Source organism: Schistocerca cancellata, chromosome 2 (genome assembly GCF_023864275.1).
Source record: "Schistocerca cancellata isolate TAMUIC-IGC-003103 chromosome 2, iqSchCanc2.1, whole genome shotgun sequence".
Classification (NCBI taxonomy): Eukaryota; Metazoa; Arthropoda; class Insecta; order Orthoptera; family Acrididae; genus Schistocerca; species Schistocerca cancellata.
In genome coordinates, this window is record NC_064627.1 from 856,178,937 (window position 1) to 856,203,480 (window position 24,544).

At 44.8% G+C, this 24,544-nt stretch overlaps 2 protein-coding genes across 2 annotated transcripts in view; one reads left to right on the top strand and one right to left on the bottom strand.

Annotated features, from left to right (window-relative positions):
- Positions 1-24,544, top strand: part of LOC126162788 (uncharacterized) — a 640,449-nt gene that overhangs the window by 238,823 nt on the left and 377,082 nt on the right. The gene's annotated exons all lie outside the window — the stretch shown is intronic.
- LOC126162787 (polypeptide N-acetylgalactosaminyltransferase 1-like) overlaps positions 1-24,544 on the bottom strand; it is a 353,756-nt gene that overhangs the window by 236,120 nt on the left and 93,092 nt on the right. The window contains exon 2 of the mRNA XM_049919504.1: positions 5,644-5,914. Within this exon, the coding sequence (XP_049775461.1) occupies positions 5,644-5,864 (221 nt within the window). The 5' untranslated portion in view covers positions 5,865-5,914. The remainder of the gene's footprint in view (positions 1-5,643; positions 5,915-24,544) is intronic.

The window sequence follows — 24,544 nt, forward strand, 5'->3', positions numbered from 1 at the left end:
TCACTGCACCACGTTGCTCACTTGCTGTATACAGTATGAAATACTTTTAAGCTCTTTTCGGGCAGATGTTTTACACCAAATTCCACCCAAAAATCCTTTTTATCGTGATTAATTAATGATAATTCCAAAACATTGTCTCGTCAGGAACATGTAACAGACGTTCAAAAGTCCCCTTGCCTTAGACGTACCTGCACTAGTCGGACCATGACTTGTCAGCACCGTTCTATTCAGCTCCATACAGTGTAGAATGGTGTAGCAGGCTTCAGTCTCGAACTCATAAAGCGCCTTTGTATTAGGACTGTCTGCTGCATAAATCAGTTGAGGCGGTCTCATGAGGAACACACAAGATCTAAGTCTAGTGACCAAGCAGACCAGAGAACACATATAGGGATTCATCCAATACAGTGGAACTTCGTGTATGCAGACCGCAGGTTATCCAGATAAGCGAAAATGTTCGAACTATGAAAAAATAGACTGACGTGTTAAATGCTATAAACACTCACTTCCGTGTCCTGGCAATGGCTAGAGGCGGCGTATAAGAACCTAAGGGAGGGGGGGGGGGGGGGCGGGGAGGGTTAGGTCAGTTTGCAATTTCCGAGCGGCCAGGAACGTATGCAGAAAGACAAACTTCCAGTGATAGCAAGTGACTGCTTAGATCAGCGCTAATCACTGTCACAGGGCACTTACTAGAGGTGCGTATTTTAGGACTCGATATGGATACTTTTAGTACGCTCAAGGAACTTGGCGGTCTTAATAGCACATATTTGTTGCATTCAGATTAAGCTTATACACTGAAGCTTATTTTAAACACGAGAAAAGTCAGAAATATTCGACTGTTGGTAGAACAGAAGCCACTGCTTGAGTCCCAGGGTTGAGAGCTAGTAAAAGCGGCAATCACTAGTAGCAACGTAAAGTATAAACATTTGAGAGCAGCACTCCAATTGAGAAACAGACTTAATCGGAGCTTACGAAGCGAGCGACACGGAGTTGGCATCCAAATGGTCTGACAGAGAACTTGTAATCTCCCCTCTCCTTCCTACTTCCATCTAATATCCACATTAAACAATGTCGAGTCCAAGTAATTAATAAGCAAAGTCTTTTAAGAAGATTTGAGAGGAGCGAAGATTACAATAAACTTTCAGGTTTACCTAGCTTGTCATGTTGAGATGGCCCCAGTTGTTCTGGCCTAGGGGTCTGATTCTTGAAGCTGAAAATCTCACATCAGATCCTCACGGTTGGTTTGAACTAAATATATTTGAAGATTGTTGTTGCAGCATTTTTTACGTAAATATATTCTCTCACATTTTAGTGTATCATACAGTATTTTCGTTTTTCGCATTAACAAAGCCGAAATTACATTGTTCGCACAAAAATACAAAAATACGTCCGATCACATCAGAGGCAAGTTTACGATTCCCACACTGCGGAAATAATATTCCAAAGGCTTTACAATTTTTCTCAACAAATGAATTTCTGCTAGTTTCCGTTTCATTATTAATTTATATTATTATTTCATAAATCAATCAAGGAATAAATATAGTAAACAGTACAGGATTGCATAATTAATAATAGGAATTTTAAGAGTGCCAAAAATTCGTAATTTCAAATGTTTCTAAAAAAATAATTTAACTGCATATTCAGAACTAATTCTTATAGATTATAACATTGAAACTAAAATATTTTATAGAATAATTCCTTTTCATAAATTTTAGCTTGAAATATAACTTACTGTGTACAAAATTATATGAAAGTTTTCAGAAAAGTAACTGAGATAATATTGACCAGTCCAAAATTCGAGAAATAATACTGGTATCGACAACTACTGTTGAGGAAAAGTAATGCTAGAGGAGGATGACCCGTTACAGATTCGAAATACGAAAACTCTCGGGATTGTGGCAGCACACTGTTTCTCCCCATCCGCAGTAGACCGGCCAGTAAGACCGACACTTTACAGGCATCGGCCAATCTGAAATCAGGTTTTGCGCTTCCATGGTTCCTCTGGCCAATCACCGTCAGGTCGTCCTGATCCTCTTAGGCTGTAGGTGGGGATGTTTCTGGTCTTCACACAAACAGATTCCTTGTTTGGCAGCAACAGCGTTCAGCTGAAAGCTAAACTCACTGCCATTCTTATTATGGCTAGCAATAACAGTGTTTTACGTCACTTTTCTCTGCCACGGAGGGGCGGGGGCGGAAACTTCTCTCTTACTGATTTCACACTTCACTGTAACCTGAGTGAATCCACTGATGTTACTAATCTCAGGAGCAAGGATCATGCTTGCTGCATATGCTAAGGCATGCCTGTCGTCTTCTGTGGCACGTTGCAGCAGCGTCTTAACGGCGTGTTGAGTTACCAGTTAACTGAAACCTCTATCCAGAGGCAGCTGTTCCGTGTGTCTGCAGTTCCCAAGCTTCTTCCGTTATTGTTTGTGTCGTGTAACCTGTACGCTACCACTTACACCTACACCTACCACCTGCATGATGTCTTGGAGTGCTCTAGCTGGCTTCCAACAGCCTCAGAGTCAATAAGCCGTCAGTACAGGACAACATTTTGTATTTCTCTTCGTCCACATGCAAATTACACACTATTATATTGACCACATATTGAGAGAAAAAAAACTACCTGAGAGATGTAGTCTCTTCGCTGACTATATACTTTTCATTTATGGTTATGCATTACACCACAACACCACACGGCATATGCAGAGAGTCATACTATATTGAGACGTATTTCAGACATCATATGCAGATTTGAAAAATGAACTGGCAGATCATTTCCATTTGGACCTTAGTGAGAAATCAGTGTAGAATTGTATGTTTCAATAGCTGAAAATTTAATAACAGTTTTACAGTCAATATTACTTCAATATTGTTTACATTTAAACTTTTATCTGCACCAGTATTTATAATAATTGACTAAATTTTATACACTGGTGAGATATATTGGAATTATCAAAGTTACTGTGTGTTAGGCGGGAAGGAATAGTGACTGGACGTATAGCAGGAGGTATTCAGAGTCTAAGGCTACAAGGGTGATGTTCCTGGAGTTTCATATGTTATAGAGAAATTAGTAATGTGCGGTAATAATGATGTGTGCGGTTATCAAAAAATGTTCAAATGTTTGTGAAATCTTATGGGACTTAACTGCTAAGGTCAACAGTTCCTAAGCTTACACACTACTTAACCTAAATTATCCTAAGGACAAACACACACACCCATGCCCGAGGGAAGATTCGAACCTCCGCCGGGAGGTTGTGCAGAGTTTCAGTCAACCGCCACCTACAGCGCTAGTTGTAGATAAACAAAAATAACGACTCGCTTGGAAAACTGGTATCGCGAAGAAATCCGCTGTTATTCGATCCCTGTGGGCAAAACATGCAACCGTAGATGAGTCCACCAACAGCTCGCAGTGGTTTACAGACAAAGAGTATTGTCTCGTCAGAATGTCGCAAAATGGCGTCGAAAGTTTGCGGCTGCTAGACAACTTATCACCAACGAGGATCACAGTGGTACAACCAGCACACTATCAACAGATACGAACACAGATATCATGGAGGAGCAGCGTCAGGACAACACGAGCATCGCGTTACAGTATGTAAAGGTATAACTGGGAATGTCGTTCGGAAGCGTTAGTCATATTGTTCACGATACTCTTCAGTACCGGAAAGTTTGTTCACGATAGGTTATACGAAATCTGACCAACTAACACAAGGAGAAGTGCCTGGAGGGAAGTCTGTAACTTTTGCAACAGTTCTCTACAGAAGGAACAGTTTTCTTCACTGTATCTTGCATCCACTATTTCGCCCCCAGCAGTAAGCGGACGGCAGTGGAGTGGAAACACCCCTCCTCTCCAAACGCAAAAGAGTTTAAGATGACGCCATCTGCGGGTAACGAGATGACTGCAATGTTTTGGGATTCTCTTGGCGCTTTTGCTGACCGATAATCCGAGACCTTCACAGTTCCGCAAACCAATCAGAAGGAAATGGCCAGGACTTGTCACTGAAGGCGTCAACTTACTTCATCACAATGTGAGAGCTCATACACTCAAGAAGACCACCATGCTGCAGAAGCAGTTTTGCTGGGACGTCATCGACCAACCTCCATAAGGTCTAGATCTCACTCCAAGCGGTTTTCACCTTCTTGCTCACTTTAAGGAGCGACTAGAGGCTGATGATTTGCTTCAGACGAGGAGGTGAAACACTTCGCGACAACATAGCTGAAAACGCAAGGACAGGATTTTTACGAGGAGGGTATTCAGACGGTCCCCACGAAGCAGCAAGTGCCTAAGCTGATATGTATACTACTGGCCATTAAAATTGCTACACCAAGAAGAGATGCAGATGATAAACGGGTATTCATTCGACAAATATATTATACTAGAACTGACATGTGATTACATTTTCACGCAATTTGGGTGCATAGATCCTGAGAAATCAGTATCCAGAACAACCACCTCTGGCCGTAATAATGGCCTTGATACGCCTGGGCATTGCATCAAACAGAGCTTGGATGGCGTGTACAGGTACAGTTGCCCATGCAGCTTCAACACTATACCACAGTTCATCAAGAGTAGTGACTGGCGTATTGTGACGAGCCAGTTGCTCGGACACCATTGACCAGACGTTTTCAATTGGTGAGAGACGTGGAGAATGTGCTGGCCAGGGCAGCAGTCGAACATTTTCTGTATCCAGAAAGGCCCGTACAGGACCTATAACATGCGGTCGTGCATTATCCTGCTGAAATGTAGGGTTTTGCAGGAATCGAATGAAGTGTCGTAACACATCTGAAATGTAAAGTCCACTGTTCAAAGTGCCGTCAATGCGAACAAGAGGTGATCGAGACGTGTAACCAATGGCACGCCATACCATCACGCCGGATGATACGCCAGTAAGGCGATGACGAATACACGCTGTGATGCAGCGTCAAGGGTAGCCGCAGCCATGGTCTCCGAGCTGATAGTCCATGCTGCTGCATACGTCGTCGAACTGTTCGTGCAGATGGTGGTTGTCTTGCAAACGTCCCCATCTGTTGACTCAGGGATCGAGACGTGGCTGCATGATCCGTTACAGTCATGCGGATAAGATGCCTGTCATCTCGACTGCTAGTAATACGAGGCCGTTGGGATCCAGCACGGCGTTCCGTATTACCCTCCTGAACCCACCGATTCCATATTCTGCTCACAGTCATTGGATCTCGACCAACGCGAGCAGCAATGTCGCGATACGATAAACTGCAATCGCGATAGGCTACAATCCGACCTTTATCAAAGTCGGAAACGTGATGGTACGCATTTCTCCTCCTTACACGAGGCATCACAACAACGTTTCACCAGGCAACGCCGGTCAATCGGTTGGAACTTTCCTCATGTCAGCACGTCGTAGGTGTCGCCACCGGCGCCAACCTTGTGTGAATGCTCTGAAAAGCTAATCATTTGCATATCACAGCATCTTCTTCCTGTCACTTAAATTTCGCGTCTGTAGTACGTCATCTTCGTGGTGTAGCAATTTTAATGGCCAGTAGTGTAGGCTATGTCGAAAAATAGCCTAATGTTGGCTGTATTGGTTGTTGATTGTATGAAAAAATGTACCCATTTGACTGTAGGCGTTGTAACCTTAGCTTCCGATCTCCACTCGTGTGGCCTCTCACCTGACGGGGATCCAGTCGTCCTCCTCGACAGCCATGCCAATGCCTACGCCCGCACCGAACTCTGAGCCGTCGTCCAGGTTGTCTGGCAGGAGCAGCAGCAGTGCCAGCAGGAGCACGAGGGCGGCGGCGGCGCACACCAGCAGCAGCAGCAGCCACGCCAGCACGACGCGGGGGCTGCGGCACCGCCGCCTGCACAGCCCCAGCCCCAGCCACAGCCGCATGCCGCAGCCGCTGCCGCCGCCCCACAGCGGCTGTCCGGGCTCCACCGCTCCTGCAAACACACACGGGCAGCTGTCACTGGAGTATTCTGGTAAACGTTTGTGTAACCATATTTCTAAAAACATGCTAGGGGTGAGAACTGGAAGGCAGTGCAGGAGTGGATGAAGCGCCAGGAGTGGCTGAAGCACTAGAAGTGCCAATGTATTTGATGTGCCGGGAAGGTGAAGTGAAGTGCCGGCGGGAAGGTGAAGTGAAGTGCCGGCGGGAAGGTGAAGTGAAGTGCCGGCAGGAAGGTGAAGTGAAGTGCCGGCAGGAAGGTGATGTGCCGGCAGGAAGGTGATGTGCCGGCAGGAAGGTGATGTGCCGGCAGGAAGGTGATGTGCCGGCAGGAAGGTGATGTGCCGGCAGGAAGGTGATGTGCCGGCAGGAAGGTGATGTGCCGGCAGGAAGGTGATGTGCCGGCAGGAAGGTGATGTGCCGGCAGGAAGGTGATGTGCCGGCAGGAAGGTGATGTGCCGGCAGGAAGGTGATGTGCCGGCAGGAAGGTGATGTGCCGGCAGGAAGGTGATGTGCCGGCAGGAAGGTGATGTGCCGGCAGGAAGGTGATGTGCCGGCAGGAAGGTGATGTGCCGGCAGGAAGGTGATGTGCCGGCAGGAAGGTGATGTGCCAGCAGGAAGGTGAAGTGCCAGCAGGAAGTCAGATTTTAAGGGAGTCGGTAAATTCCAATGGGTAAGTGCAAGGGGATGGAGTACTGAGGAGTAAAGAGCCAGCTTGAAGTAGGTGGTCCAGTATAAGAATTTCCTACACTGTGTGCTGTTAGTATATGAGATATCTTCGATTGTAAAGAGAGTGAATGGGATTTTGATGTTTTAGATACAAAATGCTGAAGATATTGCGATAATGAATGCCCCAGACGGCAGTTTACTTGATTCACCAGAAGGTTATAGGTGTGAGGAAAGTAACTGCGAGGAAACCTTGTGTAACAGAAGAAATCTGCTGATTGACAGAAGATGGAAGTATAAAAATGTTCAGGGAAAGACAGGAATACACCAATACACTCCACATAGGAATGAAATAAGCAGGATGTTTAGGAAAGCTATAGGAGAAGTGTGAAAAAATCGAAAAGGAAGTCGTCTTCCGAAAGACTGAATGAGAACACAGGACAGTCACACCAGCCTTCTGTGAAACTGAAAACAAAGAAGACAATAATAAATACGGAAGAGGGTAAGGTCCCTACGAGGGAGAGGAACTACCTGATGACATGATAGGAGAGAAAACATAGGGACTACGTAGGCAATCCAGTTTTAGAGTCCGAGTGTAACAGAGCTTTGGAAGATTTGCGAACAAATACAACCAATCGTCTGATCAAGTCGGCGTGTAGAATCTATGAGACTGAAGACATACCATCAGACTTCCAGAAAATCATCATCCACACAGTCCCGAAGATAGCAATGGCACACAAGTGCGAAAACTATTGCTTAGCATCTCATGCATCCTAGTTCTGCCAAGAATAATATACAAAAGAATTGAAATCAAAACTGAGGATCTGTTAGAAGACTATCAATTTGCTTTAGGAAAAGTAAGGCACCAGAGTGGCATTTCTGACGTTGCGTTTGGTAATGGAAACAAGACTAAAGAAAAATCTAGAAGACTAAAGAAAAGTCAAAACACTTTAATACGGTTTCTCGGCCTTGAAACTGCCTTCGACAATGCAAACTGAAGATGTTCAAGATTCTTAGAAATATAGGTGTAAGCTAGATGGAAAGACGGGTAAAATACAATGTGTACAAAAACGAAGAGGGAAGAGTAAGAATGGAGGACCAAGAATGAAGTGCCGTAAGTAAAAACCATGCGAGATGGGTATGCAGTCTTTCGCTCCTACTGTTTAATCTACCCACAGAAGTATTAAAGACCGAAATAAAAGAAAGGTTCAAAACTGGAACTAAATTTCAGTGTGGAAGTATATCAGTGATAAGGCTCGCTGATGACATTGCCATCCTCAATGAAAGTTCAGACTAATTACAGGACCTGTTGAGTGGAATAATTGTCTAATGAGTACAGAAGATGGACTGAGGGTACATCGAAGAAAAACAAAAGAACTGAAGAAATGACGTTCGCGATGAGTTTGACACCAAAATCGAAGGCGATGAAGTAGACAAAGTGGAGGAATTCTGCAATCTTGGAAACAAAACAACACGTCACCAGTAGAACCAAGTTGAATATATTAAGTTCATTCAAACACATATCAAAAAAAGTTCTGCATCACCCCGTTTCCCAGAACCCCTGAAGATAGATGTTGACTGTGGATATTGTGGTGTCACCGCCAGACTCTACACTTGCTAGGTGGTAGCCTTTAAATCGGCCGCGGTCAGTTAGTATACGTCGGACCCGCGTGTCGCCACTATCAGTGATTGCAGACCGAGCGCCGCCACACGGCAGGTCTAGAGAGACTTGCTAGCACTCGCCCCAGTTGTACAGCCGACTTTGCTAGCGATGGTTCACTGACAAAATACGCTCTCATTTGCCGAGACGATAGTTAGCATAACCTTCAGCTACGTCATTTGCTACGACCTAGCAAGGCGCTATGTTCAGTTACTATTGATATTATGAATAATGTACCATCAAGAGCGACGTTCACCATTTATGGATTAAAGTTAAGTATTCCACCAGCTACGTCCGTTTTTTCTAAAGTCTAATTTCCTTGTCCTGTTCCAGACCTCACGCCAGCCTGCGTGAGCAAAAACGCGTGCCTTTCGGCTTCCTCTAGTAACCCGGTGTTGGCTCTCCTGCCAACCCACAACAGATATTGTTTCACAGACACAGTCCCTTTGACTGTTCAGGGATGTCAGTAAACCCGCCGAAAGATGTAAACAACCATGCACGAGCAGCGCCTGTTAGACGGAGGGTGTTCGACAGCCGATCAGTTCCAGTCATTCCACCAGGAAGGAGGTACACGGCTGGTGTTTATGTAATTCAACTATGCCTAGACGGTCAATAACGCGGTTCGATCGCGTCCGCATTGTTACGTTGTTCCAGTAAGGGCTCTCAACAAGGGCAGTGTCCAGGCGTCTCTGAGTGAACCAAAGGCGATGTTATTCGGACGTGCTGGAGATACAGAGAGACAAGAACTGACATGCCTCGCTCACGGCGCCCAAGGGCCACTACTGCAGTGGATAACCGCTACCTAGGTTTATGGCTCGGAGGAACCCTAACAGCAACGCCACCATGTTGAATAATGCTTTTCGTGCAGCCACAGGACGTCACGCTACTATTCGAACTTTGCGAAATAGACTGCATGAAGCGCAACTTCACTCCTGACGTCCATGGCGAGGTCCATCTTTGCAACCACGATATGATGCAGCGCGGTACAGATGGACCTAACAACATGCCGAATGGACCGCTCAGCATTGGCATCACGTTCTCTTCACCGATGAGTGTCGCATATGCCTTCAACCAGACAATCGTCGGAGACGTGTTTGGAGGCAACCCGGTCAGGCTGAACGCCTTCGACACACTGTCCAGCGAGTGCAGCAAGATGGACGTTCCCTGCTGTTTTGGGGTGGTGTTATGTGGGGCAGATGTACGCCGTTGGTGGTCATGGAAGACGCTGTAACGGCTGTACGATACGTGAATGTCATCCTCCGACCGATAGTGCAACCACATCGGCAGCATATTGGCGATGCATTAGTCTTCATGGACGATAATTCGCACCCCATCGTGCACCTCTTGTGAATGACTTCCTTCAGGATAACGACAAAAAAATGGGTCAAACGGCTCTGAGCACTATGCGACTTAACTGCTGGGATCATCAGTCCCCTAGAACTTACAACTACTTAAACCTAACTAACCTATGGACATCACACACATCCGTGCCCGAGGCAGGATTCGAACCTGCGAGCGTAGCGGTAGCGCGGTTCCAGACTGTAGCGCCTAGAACCGGTCGGCCGCTAGACTAGAGTGCCCAACATGTTCTCTCGACATGAACCCTATCGAACATGCTTGGGATAGATTGAAAAGAGCTGCTTACGGACGACGTGACCCACCAACCACTCTGAGGTATCTACGCTGAATCGCCGTTGAGGAGTGGGATAATCTGCACCAACAGTGCCTTGATGGACTTGTGGATAGAATGCCACGACGAATATAGGCATGCAACAACGCAAGAGGACGTGCTACTGGGTGTTAGAGGTACGTGTGTGTACAGCAATCTGGACCACCACCTCTGAAGGTCTCGCTGTATGGTGGTACAACATGCAATGCGCGGTTTTCATGGTCAATAAAAAGGGCGGAAATGATGTTTATGTTTATCTCTATTGCAATTTTCTGTACAGGTTCCGGAACTCTCGGAACCGAGGTGATGCAAAACTTTTTTTGATGTGTGCATTTACTACCTCTCCTGCAGCACAAATTCAGTATCTTAATCCCCGTCTGCCACAGTCTTGTAGCTGCTTCTTAACCCTGTGTCAAATGTAACAACCTCTCCAGCTGATGACCAACCTCAAAGTAATCACGTTGGAGGAAGTTTAGTATGAAGTCTATCGGGCGCAGATATTCCGTTTCGTAGAGTACTCTCATCCAAAATACCAGTTTCATCTTTGTAATATTTTTCCCAAATACTCCCGCACCCCTCCCGATACATAGTCAAATCTACAAAAGAATCTCCTTTCATAACTGTGTTGAACTTTATACATCTCAAAACCATACATACTGCTGTTTAACACTTCATTCACACACAAGCCACAATTGCAAATCCTATCACTTCGACGAGACAGTTTCCCAGCTTTGGATTCATATCCACCTGCTTCATTTGCTTTAGGAGGAATATACCGCGAGAAATTGATTACAAGGGAAAGTTACTGGCTTCAAAACCACGATTATACAGGGTGATTCAAAAAGAATACCACAACTTTAAAAATGTGTATTTAATGAAAGAAACATAATATAACCTTCTGTTATACATCATTACAAAGAGTATTTAAAAATGTTTTTTTTTCACTCAAAAACAAGTTCAGAGATGTTCAATATGGCCCCCTCCAGACACTCGAGCAATATCAACCCGATACTCCAACTCGTTCCACACTCTCTGTAGCATATCAGGCGTATCAGTTTGGATAGCTGTTGTTATTTCTCGTTTCAAATCATCAATGGTGGCTGGGAGAGGTGGCCGAAACACCATATCCTTAACATACCCCCATAAGAAAAAATCGCAGGGGGTAAGATCAGGGCTTCTTAGAGGCCAGTGATGAAGTGCTCTGTCACGGGCTGCCTGGCGGCCGATCCATCGCCTCGGGTAGTTGACGTTCAGGTAGTTACGGACAGATAAGTGCCAATGTGGTGGCGCTCCATCCTACTGAAATATGAATTGTTGTGCTTCTTGTTCGAGCTGAGGGAACAGCCAATTCTCTAACATCTCCAGATACCTTCGAAGAAAAAGGGACCAAAAACTTTATTGGCTGAAATGGAACAGAAAACGTTCACCTTAGGCGAGTCACGTTCATACTGAGTTGTTTCCCGCGGATTCTCAGTGCCCCATATACAGACATTGTGACGGTTCACTTCTGCCGTACTCAATAACACGAAAAGCTTTCTGTTGAGCGGTCGCCATCTTAGCATCAACTGACGCTGACGCCTAGTCAACAGCGCCTCAAGCGAACAAATGTACAACTAAATGAAACTTTATAGCTCCCTTAATTCGCCGACAGATAGTGCTTAGCTCTGCCTTTTGTCGTTGCAGAGTTTTAAATTCCTAAAGTTGTGGTATTCTTTTTGAATCACCCTGTATTTACCTCTATGACGAGACTTGGAACAGATTATTATAGCAGGCCAAGTAAGTTCTGTTAAATGTGCTCCACTATAATTCAAAGTGATACAGATACATGACAATATTTTCCATGTTACTGTAGACAACGGCCTAAACATTCCACCAATTGTACGGTTCCTCAACTACAGCAATCCGCCACGTGCTCATGGAGCCATTTGAAAAGTGCAGTGTGAACATCCTCATCGTTGGAAAATCTCTTTCCCCTACATGTTCTTTGAGCTTGCAGAGAACATGGAAGTCGTATGGCGTAAGATCTTGACTTCCCGAACATCCTCGCCCACTCCTGTGCGGCCTTGTAGTAATTGTTGGCACCGTTTCATTACGACTCGAATTGACATCGCATTTGGTCCACACGTCACCAGAATTTAGAGGTGAATCCGTGTGCGATTTAGACGTCTTACCCACCAGAATCTAACCGTTCCGCTGTGGAGCATGTTCCCACTTGCCGCCCCATTTCAGTTGAACGCTGTGATGCAGCTGTTATCCTCACCGATCATAGCTACGTCTGCAGGAAACCTAGAATACGTATTTCCTTTGGACAACACGCTACTCTTGTAGCGCAGTCGTCTTAACGTAGGACAACATGTGTAACTTAGTTCTGAAGTCACTACGTGTCTTCTTTGTTTACGCTACCTCGCTATATGGCCATCACTTCAGCACCATATTCTTCATGAAATTACACAACCAATATGCTCTATATGCCAGTTATACGTAAAAGATATCATTTCCTGGAACTATTCCCTTTCATATTCAAATGGTTAGACGGTTTAAATCTGATATCAATCTGGTATCAATCTGCAAATCTTCAACGATGCAGCAAGAGCAGCAGATAGCCTCTGAGTACAAAATTCTTCCTCCAACAAGAGCCTATACCCGTCTCTCACAAGACGCTTCATATCGCGAAAGAATTCAGGACATGTTGAAATAACAACAATGAGAAACTAGAATATTAGCGGGACTGTTCGAATGATTATTCGGGGCCACGCAAGACGTTGACGTTTTAGAAGTTTCATTAAATTTGCAGCAGAATGTTCCATCAAAGTACTTCACTGACGAGCAAATATGGAGGTAAGTGAACTAAAATAATTTTTTTTTAAAAAAACATTCGGTAACGGCCGTTAAAGACCACGTTAGATGCTAATTACGATTTATTCGAAGCGCCATTTGTAGCCCAAAATCACTGCATTCTTTCACTGGCAGCCAGTCTCTTTTCCTCTGTGCATCCACTTCCACTTTCTCTTCATGACGGAAGCCTTTAAAGCTGTTTATCACTGACCGAAGTGCCGACCCGAGCAGAATCCACCTGAAGATGGCAACGAGTCTGTTTGCCGAAATACTATGGAGAGCTTGCGACGTGACCCGGGCTGACACGCGTGAATTCTGTAAGTCAGAAATACGCCGGAAAAAGCATCAGATGGCAAGCAGTAATCTTCGTGAGTGGTACGAATTGTGCAGAAGTAGCGTTTTACTTACAATGAGGCCAAGCGGTTAAAGGCGCTACAGTCTGGAACCGCGCGGCCGCTACGGTCGCAGGTTCGAATCCTGCCTCGGGCATGGATGTGTGTGTGATGTCCTTAGGTTAGTTAGGTTTAAGTAGTTCTAAGTTCTAGGGGACTGATGACCTTAGAAGTTAAGTCCCATAGTGCTCAGAGCCATTTGAACCATTTTTGAACTTACAATGAAAGATATTGTTTACTTACTTCTATTTTGTTTGCCTTAGACGGATCTTACTTTAATCGTAATTTTTTCGTTTTCCGTCCTTCCTTAGATGCTTCAAAATTCCTGGTGGTGTGTTCTGTCTATGCAACTAAACGAAAGGTAGTTTTTGTGCCATACGCGTTTCGTTTCTTTTATTTGTGAAGCATCTTCAGTGGCCTTAACAGATGCTTGTTTTTATACATATAATAAATGTATTATGAAATAGTTACAGTATGTTACTATGTTACACTTTGTCATGTTTTTTTGATTAGGAACAATATACATAAATGACCTGGTGGATGACATCGGAAGTTCACTGAGGCTTTTTGCAGATGATGCTGTGGTGTATCGAGAGGTTGTAACAATGGAAAATTGTACTGAAATGCAGGAGGATCTGCAGCGAATTGACGCATGGTGCAGGGAATGGCAATTGAATTTCAATGTAGACAAATGTAATGTGCTGCGAATACACAAAAAGATAGATGCTTTATCATTTAGCTACAAAATAGCAGGTCAGCAACTGGAAGCAGTTAATACCATAAATTATCTGGGAGTACGGATTAGGAGTGATTTAAAATGGAATGATCATATAATGTTGATCGTTGGTAAAGCAGATGCCAGACTGAGATTCATTGGAAGAATCCTAAGGAAATGCAATCCGAAAACAAAGGAAGTAGGTTACAGTACGCTTGTTCGCCCACTGCTTGAATACTGCTCAGCAGTGTGGGATTGATAGAAGATATAGAGAAGATCCAACGGGGAGCAGCGCGCTTCGTTACAGGATCATTTAGTAATCGCGAAAGCGTTACGGAGATGATAGATAAACTCCAGTGGAAGACTCTACAGGAGAGACGCTCAGTAGCTCGGTACGGGCTTTTGTCAAAGTTTCGAGAAAATACCTTCACCGAAGAGTCAAGCAGTATATTGCTCCCTCCTACGTATATCTCGCGAAGAGACCATGAGGATAAAATCAGAGAGATTAGAGCCCACACAGAGGCATACCGACAATCCTTCTTTCCACGAACAATACGAGACTGGAATAGAAGGGAGAACCGATAGAGGTACTCAAGGTACCCTCCGCCACACACCGTCAGGTGGCTTGCGGAGTATGGATGTAGATGTAGATGTAGCACAAATATCTTGAGGTTAAATTATCGTTTGGTGTTACTGGCTACTTCCAGTGTTGTTAATCCATGTTAGCACATATGTGTGGTCCTGGAAAGGAGTTAATTCGGCCCTCTTGCTCCACTTCGCTGATTTCAGGCGTTTTTTCACTCACATTTATTATAACACATCACTCGCACTTGTCATTTTGCGGTCTTTATGCGTGTGTTTACAGAGTGTAGAGTTGCCAACTGTCGCTATGTGCTTATCTTCCGTCTTTTGTTTGTGTTGTGAGTGCGGTTTGATATTTTTCATTTGTTTTGTGCGTCTGAGAGGCAGAGAAGAGTGGAGGAAGAATTATTAATTATGTACTCCGCTTACGTTTCAGATTCTCTTTGTTATCGTTTTGTGGCTAACATGATCGGGGAGTTATTGCTTATGTTGATTTGGTAATTAACTACTTTCTTTTTCATTGAAGGGCTCTTTGTATGTGGAAGTTTCTTATAATGGCTGGAAATTTTTGTTGTGATTGTTCACTCTAATAATTTTCATGTCTTGTTCCGTGCTGGATGATTCATGTCCAAGTTTTTTCAGGTGTTTGGCATAGATAGAATGGTTATTTTCATACTTACAGCTTCTTATATGTTCTTTATACTTAGTTTTGAAATTCCTACCTATCATCCCCATATATACTGATTCACATTCTTGGCATTCTAATTGATGTATGTAATTTTTTGTTGTTACAAATGTCGATGATGTAAATTATACAGTAGTCAATTCCTTACGTACTACGAGGGTGAGTCATATGAAAACCTTAAATTTGTAAAGAGGAATCGAAATTTCAACCCGTTGTTCTGTAAGTTGGTAAGCGTGCTACAATCAGCGTCCAAAACGGCCTGTAGGTGGCAGCAGATTCACACATTGTGTCGCAGTATCAGTGTAAAGATGGCCGCCCCACTTGCGACTTGCACCAGGGAAGAACAGCGTTCTAAGTTTCCTTTAATTTACGTCTGTGGTCACAATCTTTTTTGTTTAACAGATTACGGGTTTCGGTCTATAATGACCATCATCAGAACTGCAGCAAAAATGGGAAAAATATAAATACACTCGCAAACTGCCGACATTAGCGACGTCTGGTCAACTTACTACACAAACATCTTGTGGCTACTGTACGGCAGCTTGTTTTACACAATAGTTTTACTGACAACATGACTCGTGCGTGTGATGTGATTTATATGTATTTGACTATGCTGGTGCTAATTCCGCATTTAACATTTGACGATGCCACTATGGCTGCAGTGCATTAGGACTTCGTTTTTATGAAACAGGTATGCCTCTTCATATTTAAAGCACACAAATGTAAATTTTGTCAGTACTACTTTTCAATATGCTCTATGTATTGTTCTTAACCTATATACAGTTTGCGAGTGTATTTATATTTTTCCCATTATTGCTGCAGATCTGATGATGGTCATTAAAGACCGAAACCGGGGCCGGCCGGTGTGGCCGTGCGGTTCTAGGCGCTTCAGTCTGGAACCACGTGACCGCTACGCTCGGAGGTTCGAATCCTGCTTCGGGCATGGATGTGTGTGATGTACTTAGGTTAGTTAGGTTTAAGTAGTTCTAAGTTCTAGGGGACTGATGACTACAGATGTTAAGTCCCATAGTGCTCAGAGCCGTTTTGAAATGAAACCGGTAATCTGTTAAACAAAAAAGATTGTGACCACAGACGTAAATTAAAGGAAACTTATTACATATACCGGTCACTGTGTTGCTTCGCGACGATGTCGCAGCTTGTGAACGGCGTTCTGTTGTTCGGTTTTTGCGTAGTGAACGTGTGAAACCTATTGAAATTCATCGACAATGAAGGTTCAGTACGGTGATGCATGTCTGTCACAGCAGCAAGTCTACGATTGGAGTAGGAAGTTTGCAAATGTTGTGACTTCAGTGGAAGATGCTCCTCGTCCAGGTCAGGAACAAAGAGTTGTGGCTCCACAGAACATTGCAGCAGTTGAAGCAATAGTGAAGGAAAACCGCCGAGTGATACTGAATGACATTGCAGCATGTTTACAGATTAGTCATGGGTCAGCACACTGCATTGTGCATGATGCGCTTCAGTTTCACAAAGTGTCTGCAAGATGGGTGCCACGGCAACTGACTGCTGAAGTGAGAGAACGACGTGTTGATGCTTGTGAAGAACTTATTCGGCGCTTTGAACGAGAAGGTGATGGCTTCCTTGCAAGAATCGTTACTGGGGACGAAACCTAAGTTCACTTCCACCATCCAGAAACGAAGAGAGCGAGCAAGGAATGGCGCCATTCCTCATCACCCAAACCAAAGAAGTTTCGAACAGAACCGTCAGCAGGGAAGGTTATGCTGACGAAAAAAGCGTCATTTTGGAGCATTACATGCCTAGAGGCACCACTGTCACCAGTGCATCATACACAGATCTCCTAAAAAATCATCTGCGGCCTGCAATCAAATCAAAGCGACGTGGATTGCTGCCAGCAGGCGTCCTTTTGCAGCATGACAATACAAGGCCCCACACTGCCCGTACAACAGTTGCAATAATCACAGACCTGCATTTTGAGTGTCTTCCTCCTGCACCATACTCACCAGACTTTGCTCCAAGTGATTTCCATATGTTTGGACCACTCAGAGACGCAATGGGAGGAAAGAAGTTCCGTTCTGATGAAGAGGTACGCCACGCGGTGCATGAGTGGGTGCGCGGGCTACCAAAAGAATTTTTTTCTAAAGGAATTTATGCACTGGAAGACTTGCATTGAGCGTTGGGGAGATTATGTTGAGTGATGGAGCTTTGTACCACTTCTGCATAGTAAATAATATTTTAAAAAAATGTTTAAGGTTCTCATTTGACTCACCCTCGTACATTTAACCCTCTTTCACTTTCCAATTTCGCTGCAATAAACAGCACCTCTATTACAAAAATATTTTTTTTCTGTTTGCTTTTTCCTATTGGCACACACAGCTCTGAAACGGACAGCATTCCGGTATGCAAGTTTGTAAATCCAATTAAGTTTATTGGTGTCCTGGGAAGGGAAGCGTCCCGTGGTGAGTGGCTACAAGTGCCGACGTAACGCCGAGCTGGTTCCGCACGCAGCTCTGACCAGCTGGCCTTCCGTCCCGTGGAGCGCTTCGCCTGCCGGAAGAGCGGTCAGTCGCCGCAACGGAGCGGGACCGCGTGACGTCACCGCAGGCCGGCGACCCTGTCTGACAGCTGACCGGGCGTCCGTCCGGTGGAGAAAAAAAGAAAACCGGAGGCCGTGTCACGGACACAGCCGCACTGCAACTTTTGGTACAACATCAATTTAACTGTCTTCCAGTACAATATAAAATTAAAATTTCTGTAACCGACTGACAGCTTTAATTGACAGAATACTTAAGCGTTTGTTCACTACATTGACCGTCATCAGAATAGACAGATCGAAGTCATCTCACCGTCATACAGTATTGCCAATTACTGCTAATTTCAAAAGTTAGTAAAAATTAATCTTACATTTGCACAAGATTTCGTCTATAGTCTTTTTAAATCTGATACCTTTCTATGCCCCTCCCTCCCACGAACCATGGACCTTGCTGTTGTTGGGGAGGCTTGCGTGCCTCAGCGATACAGATGGCTGTACCGTAGGTGCAACCACAACGGAGGGGTGTCTCTTGAGAGGCCAGACAAACGTGTGGTTCCTGAAGAGAGGCAGCAGACTTTTCAGTAGTTGCAGGGGCAACAGTCTGGATGATTGACTGATCTGGCCTTGTAACACTAACCAAAACGGCCTTGCTGTGCTGGTACTGTCAACGGCTGAAAGCAAGGGGGAAACTACAGCCGTAATTTTTCCCGAGGGCATTCAGCTTTACAGTATGATTAAATGACGAACGTGTCTTCTTGGGTAAAATATTCCGGAGGTAAAATAGTCCATCATTCAGTTGTCCGGGGGGGGGGGGGGAGGACTACTCAGGAGGACATTGTTAACAGGAGAAAGAAAACTCGCGTTCTACGGATCCGAGCGTGGGATGTCAGATCCTTTAATCGGGCAGGTAGGTTAGAAAATTTAAAAAGGGAAATGGATAGGTTAAAGTTAGATATAGTGGAAATTAGTGAAGTTCGGTGGCAGGAGGAACAAGACTTCTGGTCAGGTGAATACAAGGTTATAAATACAAAATCAAATAGGGGTAATGCACGAGTAGGTTTAATAATGAATAAAAAAATACGAGTGCCGGTAAGCTACTACAAACAGCATCATTATTGTGGCCAAGATAGACACGAAGCCCACGCCTACCACAGTAGTACAGGTTTATATGCCAACTAACTCCGCAGATGACGAAGAGATTGATGAAATGTACGATGAGATAAAAGAAATTATTCAGATAGTGAAGGGAGACGAAAATTTAGTTGTCATGGGTGACTGGAATTCGATAGTAGGATTGCCCGCATCTCGTGGTCGTGCGGTAGCGTTCTCGCTTCCCACGCCCGGGTTCCCGGGTTCGATTCCCGGCGGGGTCAGGGATTTTCTCTGCCTCGTGATGGCTGGGTGTTGTGTGCTGTTCTTAGGTTAGTTAGGTTTAAGTAGTTCTAAGTTCTAGGGGACTGATGACCATAGATGTTAAGTCCCACAGTGCTCAGAGCCATTTGAACCATTTTTTGAATCGATAGTAGTAAAAGGAAGAGAAGGAAACGTAGTAGGTGAATATGGAATGGGAGTAAGAAATGAAAGAGGAAGCCGCCTGGTAGAATTTTGCACAGACCATAATTTAATCATAGCTACCACTTGGTTCAAGAATCATAAAAGAAGGTTGTATACATGGAAGAACCCTGGAGATACTAGAAGATATCAGATAGATTATATAATGGTAAGACAGAGATTTAGGAACCAGGTTTTAAATTGTAAGACATTTCCAGGGGCAGATGTGGACTCTGGCCACAATCTATTGGTTGTGAACTGTAGATTAAAACTGAAGAAACTGCAAAAAGGTGGGAATTTAAGGAGATGGGATCTCGATAAACTGACCAAACCAGAGCTTGTAGAGTGTTTCAGGGATAACATTAAGGAACCATTGACAGGAATGGGGGAAAGAAATATGGTAGAAGAATGGGTAGCTTTCAGGGATGAAATAGTGAAGGCAGCAGAGGATCAAGTAGGTAAAAAGACGAGGCCTAGTAGGAATCCTTGGGTAACAGAAGAAATATTGAATTTAATTGATGAAAGGAGAAAATACAAAAATGCGGTAAATGAAACAGGCAAAAAGGAATACAAACGTCTCAAAAATGAGATCGACGGGAAGTGCAAAATGGCTAAGCAGGGATGGCTAGAGGACGAATGTAAGGATGTAGAGGCGTTAGGGGCAAGATAGATACTGCCTACAGGAAAATTAAACAGACCTTTTGAGCCTTGAGAGAGCCAGCCCTGACAAAACTCTACCATCTCGTGAGCAAGATGTATGAGACAGGCGAAATAGCCTCAGACTTCAAGAAGAATATAATAATTCCAATCCCAAAGAAAGCAGGTGTTGACAAATGTGAAAATTACCAAACTATCAGTTTAATAAGCCACGGCTGCAAAATACTAACACGAATTCTTTACAGAAGAATGGAAAAAAATGGTAGAAGCCGACCTCGGGGAAGATCAGTTTAGATTCCGCAGAAATTTTGGAACACGTGAGGCAATACTGACCCTACGACTTATCTTAGAAGAAAGATTAAGGAAAGGCAAACCTACGTTTGTAGCATTTGTAGACTTAAGAGAAAGCTTTTGACAATGTTGACTGGAATACTCTCTTTCAAATTCTGAAGGTGGCAGGGATAAAATACAGGGAGCGAAAGGCTATTTACAATTTGTACAGAAAGCAGATGGCAGTTACAAGAGTCGAGGGGCATGAAAGGGAAGCAGTGGTTGCGAGGGGAGTGAGATAGAGCTGTAGCCTCTCCCCGATGTTAACCAATCTGTATATTGAGAAAGTAGTAAAGGAAACAAAAGAAAAATTCGGAGTAGGAATTAAAATCCATGGAGAAGAAATGAAAACTTTGAGGTTCGCCGATGACATTGTAATTCTGTCAGAGACAGCAAAGGTCCTGGAAGAGCAGCTGAACGGAATGGACAGTGTCTTGAAAGGAGGATATAAGATGAACACAACAAAAGCAAAACGAGGATAATTGAATGTGATGCTGAGGGTATTAGATTAGGAAATGAGACACTTAAAGTAGTAAATGGATTTTGCTACTTGGGGAGCAAAATAACTGATGATGGTCGAAGTAGAGAGGATATAATATGTAGGATGGCAATGGGAAGGAAAGCGTTTCTGAAGAAGAGAAATTTTTTAACATCGAATATAGATTTAAGTGTCAGGAAGTCGTTTCTGAAAGTATTTGTATGGAGTGTAAGCATGTATGTAAGCGAAACGTGGGCGATAAATAGTTTTGACACGAATAGAATAGAAGCTTTCAAAATGTGGTGCTACAGAAGAATGCTGGAGATGGGTAGATCACATAACTAATGAGGATGTATTGAACAGAATTGGAGAGAAGAGAAATTTGTGGTACAACTTGACTAGAAGAACGGATCGGTTAGCAGGACATGTTCTAAAGCATCAAGGGATCACCAATTTAGTATTGGAGGGCAGCGTGGAGGGTAAAAATCGTAGAGGGAGACCAAGAGATGAATACACTAAGCAGATTCAGAAGGATGTAGGTTGCAGTACGTACGGGGAGATGAAGAAGCTTGCACAGGATAGAGTAGCATGGAGAGCTGCATCAAACTAGTCTCTGGACTGAAGACCAGAACAACAACATTACGAGGTATTCCATGATTATTGTCACCTCAGTATATGTTGATCATATCTGTTTTTAACTGGCGTAGATTTAGGAGATGTGCAGTTACTAGGAATGGTGTTTAGGTGCCGGGACGGTACTAATAGTTAGATGCCCCTACAGTGGTCATTTGGCTACCGACGGGAAGAGACAAGCAACGCCCCGTTGCATGTGTGAGGGTGTCCGGAAGCAGGTCCGACCGTTTGTTCGCCGCGGCTGGCCGACTTCCCGTGCCCCGTCAGCTGTAAACCTGTTGCCGGTAAACGCCCTACACACCGCCTGCAATCGGAGCCCTGCTGCATTGTACAGCGAAACAGCGGTTCCCAAGCACGCAACAGGTAGCAAGTGGCAGCGGTGCGTGACAACCAGTCAAGTCCAGGACATGGTGCGGAACACCCCGGTACTACAGGGCGGGCGGGCGCGCCGTAGATACGAGTACATACGGACGGGCAAGCCCCCATTTGTGCAGACATCTAACAGTAAGTCACTTGACGAAGGGCACGCAGTCACCATGCATTACGCTAATTGTAACCCTCAGATAAAGATTTCTGGTGGGCCGTTTGCGGGTTTAAATCACCTCGGGGTATCACCTTGCGGTGCATTTAACCTGCTGTAGTCGCGCGGTGGCGCTGGCAGCAGTCCACATACGCAGAGGTGTATTGGTGCAAGGCAGAGTATGGTGCAGCGAGTAAGTGTGCAGACGCTTTCAGATGTGCTAATGGTGACTGTTTGTTGAAGATGGCTCAAAGAACACATATTGATGACGTTATGAGGGGTAGAATACTAGGGCTACTGGAGACTGGTCTAACACAGCAGGTCGTAGCACGGGCCCTCCGTGTGCCACAAAGTGTGATCTCAAGATTATGGCAACGATTCCAGGAGACAGGAAACGTGTCCAGGTGCTACAGTACGGGACGTCCACAGCGTACACCACAAGAAGACTGATATGTCAACATCAGTGCCCGCAGACGGCCACAGAGTACTGCAGGTAGCCTTGCTCGGAATTTTACCACAGCCACTGGAACAGTTGTCTCCAGACACACCGTCTACACACGACTGAGCAGCCATGGTTTATTCGCCCGGAGACTTGCAAGGTGCATTCCACTGACCCCTGGTCACAGGAGAGCCCGTAAAGCCCGGTGTCAAGACCACAGTACCTGGTCATTGGAGCAGTGGTCCCAGGTTATGTTCACGGACGAGTCCAGGTACACTCTGAACAGTGATTCTCGCCGGGTTTTCATGTGGCATGAACCAGGAACCAGATAACAACCCCTTAATGTCCTTGTAAGGGACCTGTATGGAGGTCGTGGTTTGATGCTGTGCGGTGGGATTATGATTGGTGCATGTACACCCCTGCATGTCTTTGACAGAGGAACTGTAACAGGTCAGGTGTATCGGGACGTCGTTTTGGTCCAGTATGTCCACCTTTTCAGGGGTGCAGTGGGTCCCACCTTCCTCGTGATGGATGATAATGCACGGCCCCACCGAGCTGCCATCGTGGACAAGTACCTTGAAACGAAAGATATCAGGCAAATGGAGTGGCCTGCCTGTTCTCCAGACCTAAACCCCATCGAGCACGTCTGGGATGCTATCAGTCGACGTATCGCTGCACGTCTTCAAACCCCTGCGACACTTCAGGAGCTCCCACAGGCACTGGTGCAAGAATGGGAAGCTATACCCCATCAGCTGCTCGACCACGTGATCCAGAGTATGCCAACCTGTTGTGCGGCCTGTGTACGTGTGCATGGTGATCATAGCCCATATTGATGTCGGGGTACATGCGCAGGAAACTGTGACGTTTTGTAGCACATGTGTTTCAGGGCGATTTTCTCAACGTATCACCAATACCGTGGACTTAAAGATCTGTGTCGTATGTGTTCCCTATGTACCTATGCTATTAGCGCCAGTTTTCTGTAGAGCCGTGTTGTGTGGCACCACATTCAGCAATTGTCCTTAATAATTTATGAGCGTGAGCGTATATCTACATAAAGGGTGTCTCAAATATTTCCGGTAAAACTGAAACAGGTGACTGTAGGTCCAGAACCGAATATATTGAGATAGGGGACCAGTGATGACAAATACATATTTATCGTGTTATGGGCATACACAGCGTACACAGCATAACAACAATGTAGCTCATACTATTTGTTCAAAGTGACGACCGCATCTGGATGCATCCACGAGAACGGCGCATGAAGTTCTGCTGCACTCTCACAAAGATCCCGGGTGTCTGTTAAATACACTGGAACAGGCGGGTGATAAGCAGCGTAGGTAATTTTCAAGAATGATTGCATATCGAAATCTCTGGGTCCAAACGGTACATATCGAACGTGCGATCGTAAATCGATCATACGACTCTGATGGCGGGCATTATGAGTATGGTTACGTTGGTCACTACAGCAACGACAACAGAAGAGTGTTATAAAAATACTTGTGATTGCAAAGGAGACGACTTACCTTACTCGTCGTCCGTGTTGTCATGTGAGTGTCCATTACGGTGGCCTAGGTAGATAATTTGGAAGAATCGAACCATTTATTCTTCCTGATACTCATTCGTTTTCCGCGCTGTCCGCAATGGAATTGTAACGGTATTTCAGCATCGAAACCGTTCTCACGAAGTTTTACACGCTTCGCACCACCACAGTCTACACAGTCCCTTCTTTCCTCGTCCGGTAGCACTCCATATTTGCGACAAAAAGTCGAACAATTTTCTACGCTGGATGAACACCTAATTAGATTCTTCCACGTGAGAGAATCCGCCGAAGAAACGTCAAGAACACCAGACATCCCACTCACTAAAGACATGAATCTTCTGGGTTTCCCTAGCAAGTCACAAATAATTCACGGAGGTATGTAATTTAGAGCAAGTAAGTAAACGACGGAAAACCGATAAAAATGACGATCACAAATAATTGATTACAAAGACCGCCACCGGAGTCGCTTGATCGATTTCCGATCGCACGTTCGATATTTATCGTTTGGACCCAGCGGCTTCAATAAGCAATCATTCTTGCAAATTACCGCAGCGTACATCCCCACCACCGGACCGACATACTCTGCGCAGTTCAAAGCATTTGTGTCATGTGACGACAGCATGCACCGCACCGCCGCATTAATCTGTGCTGCGTACACACCAGTACCTCTAGTGTCAGTTGTCCAGCGCTTCAGACCCTTGTGATTTGACAGTGGTGAGGTATGTTACTGTGTACAGTGAATGACACGTAGTCAAAGATGGAAC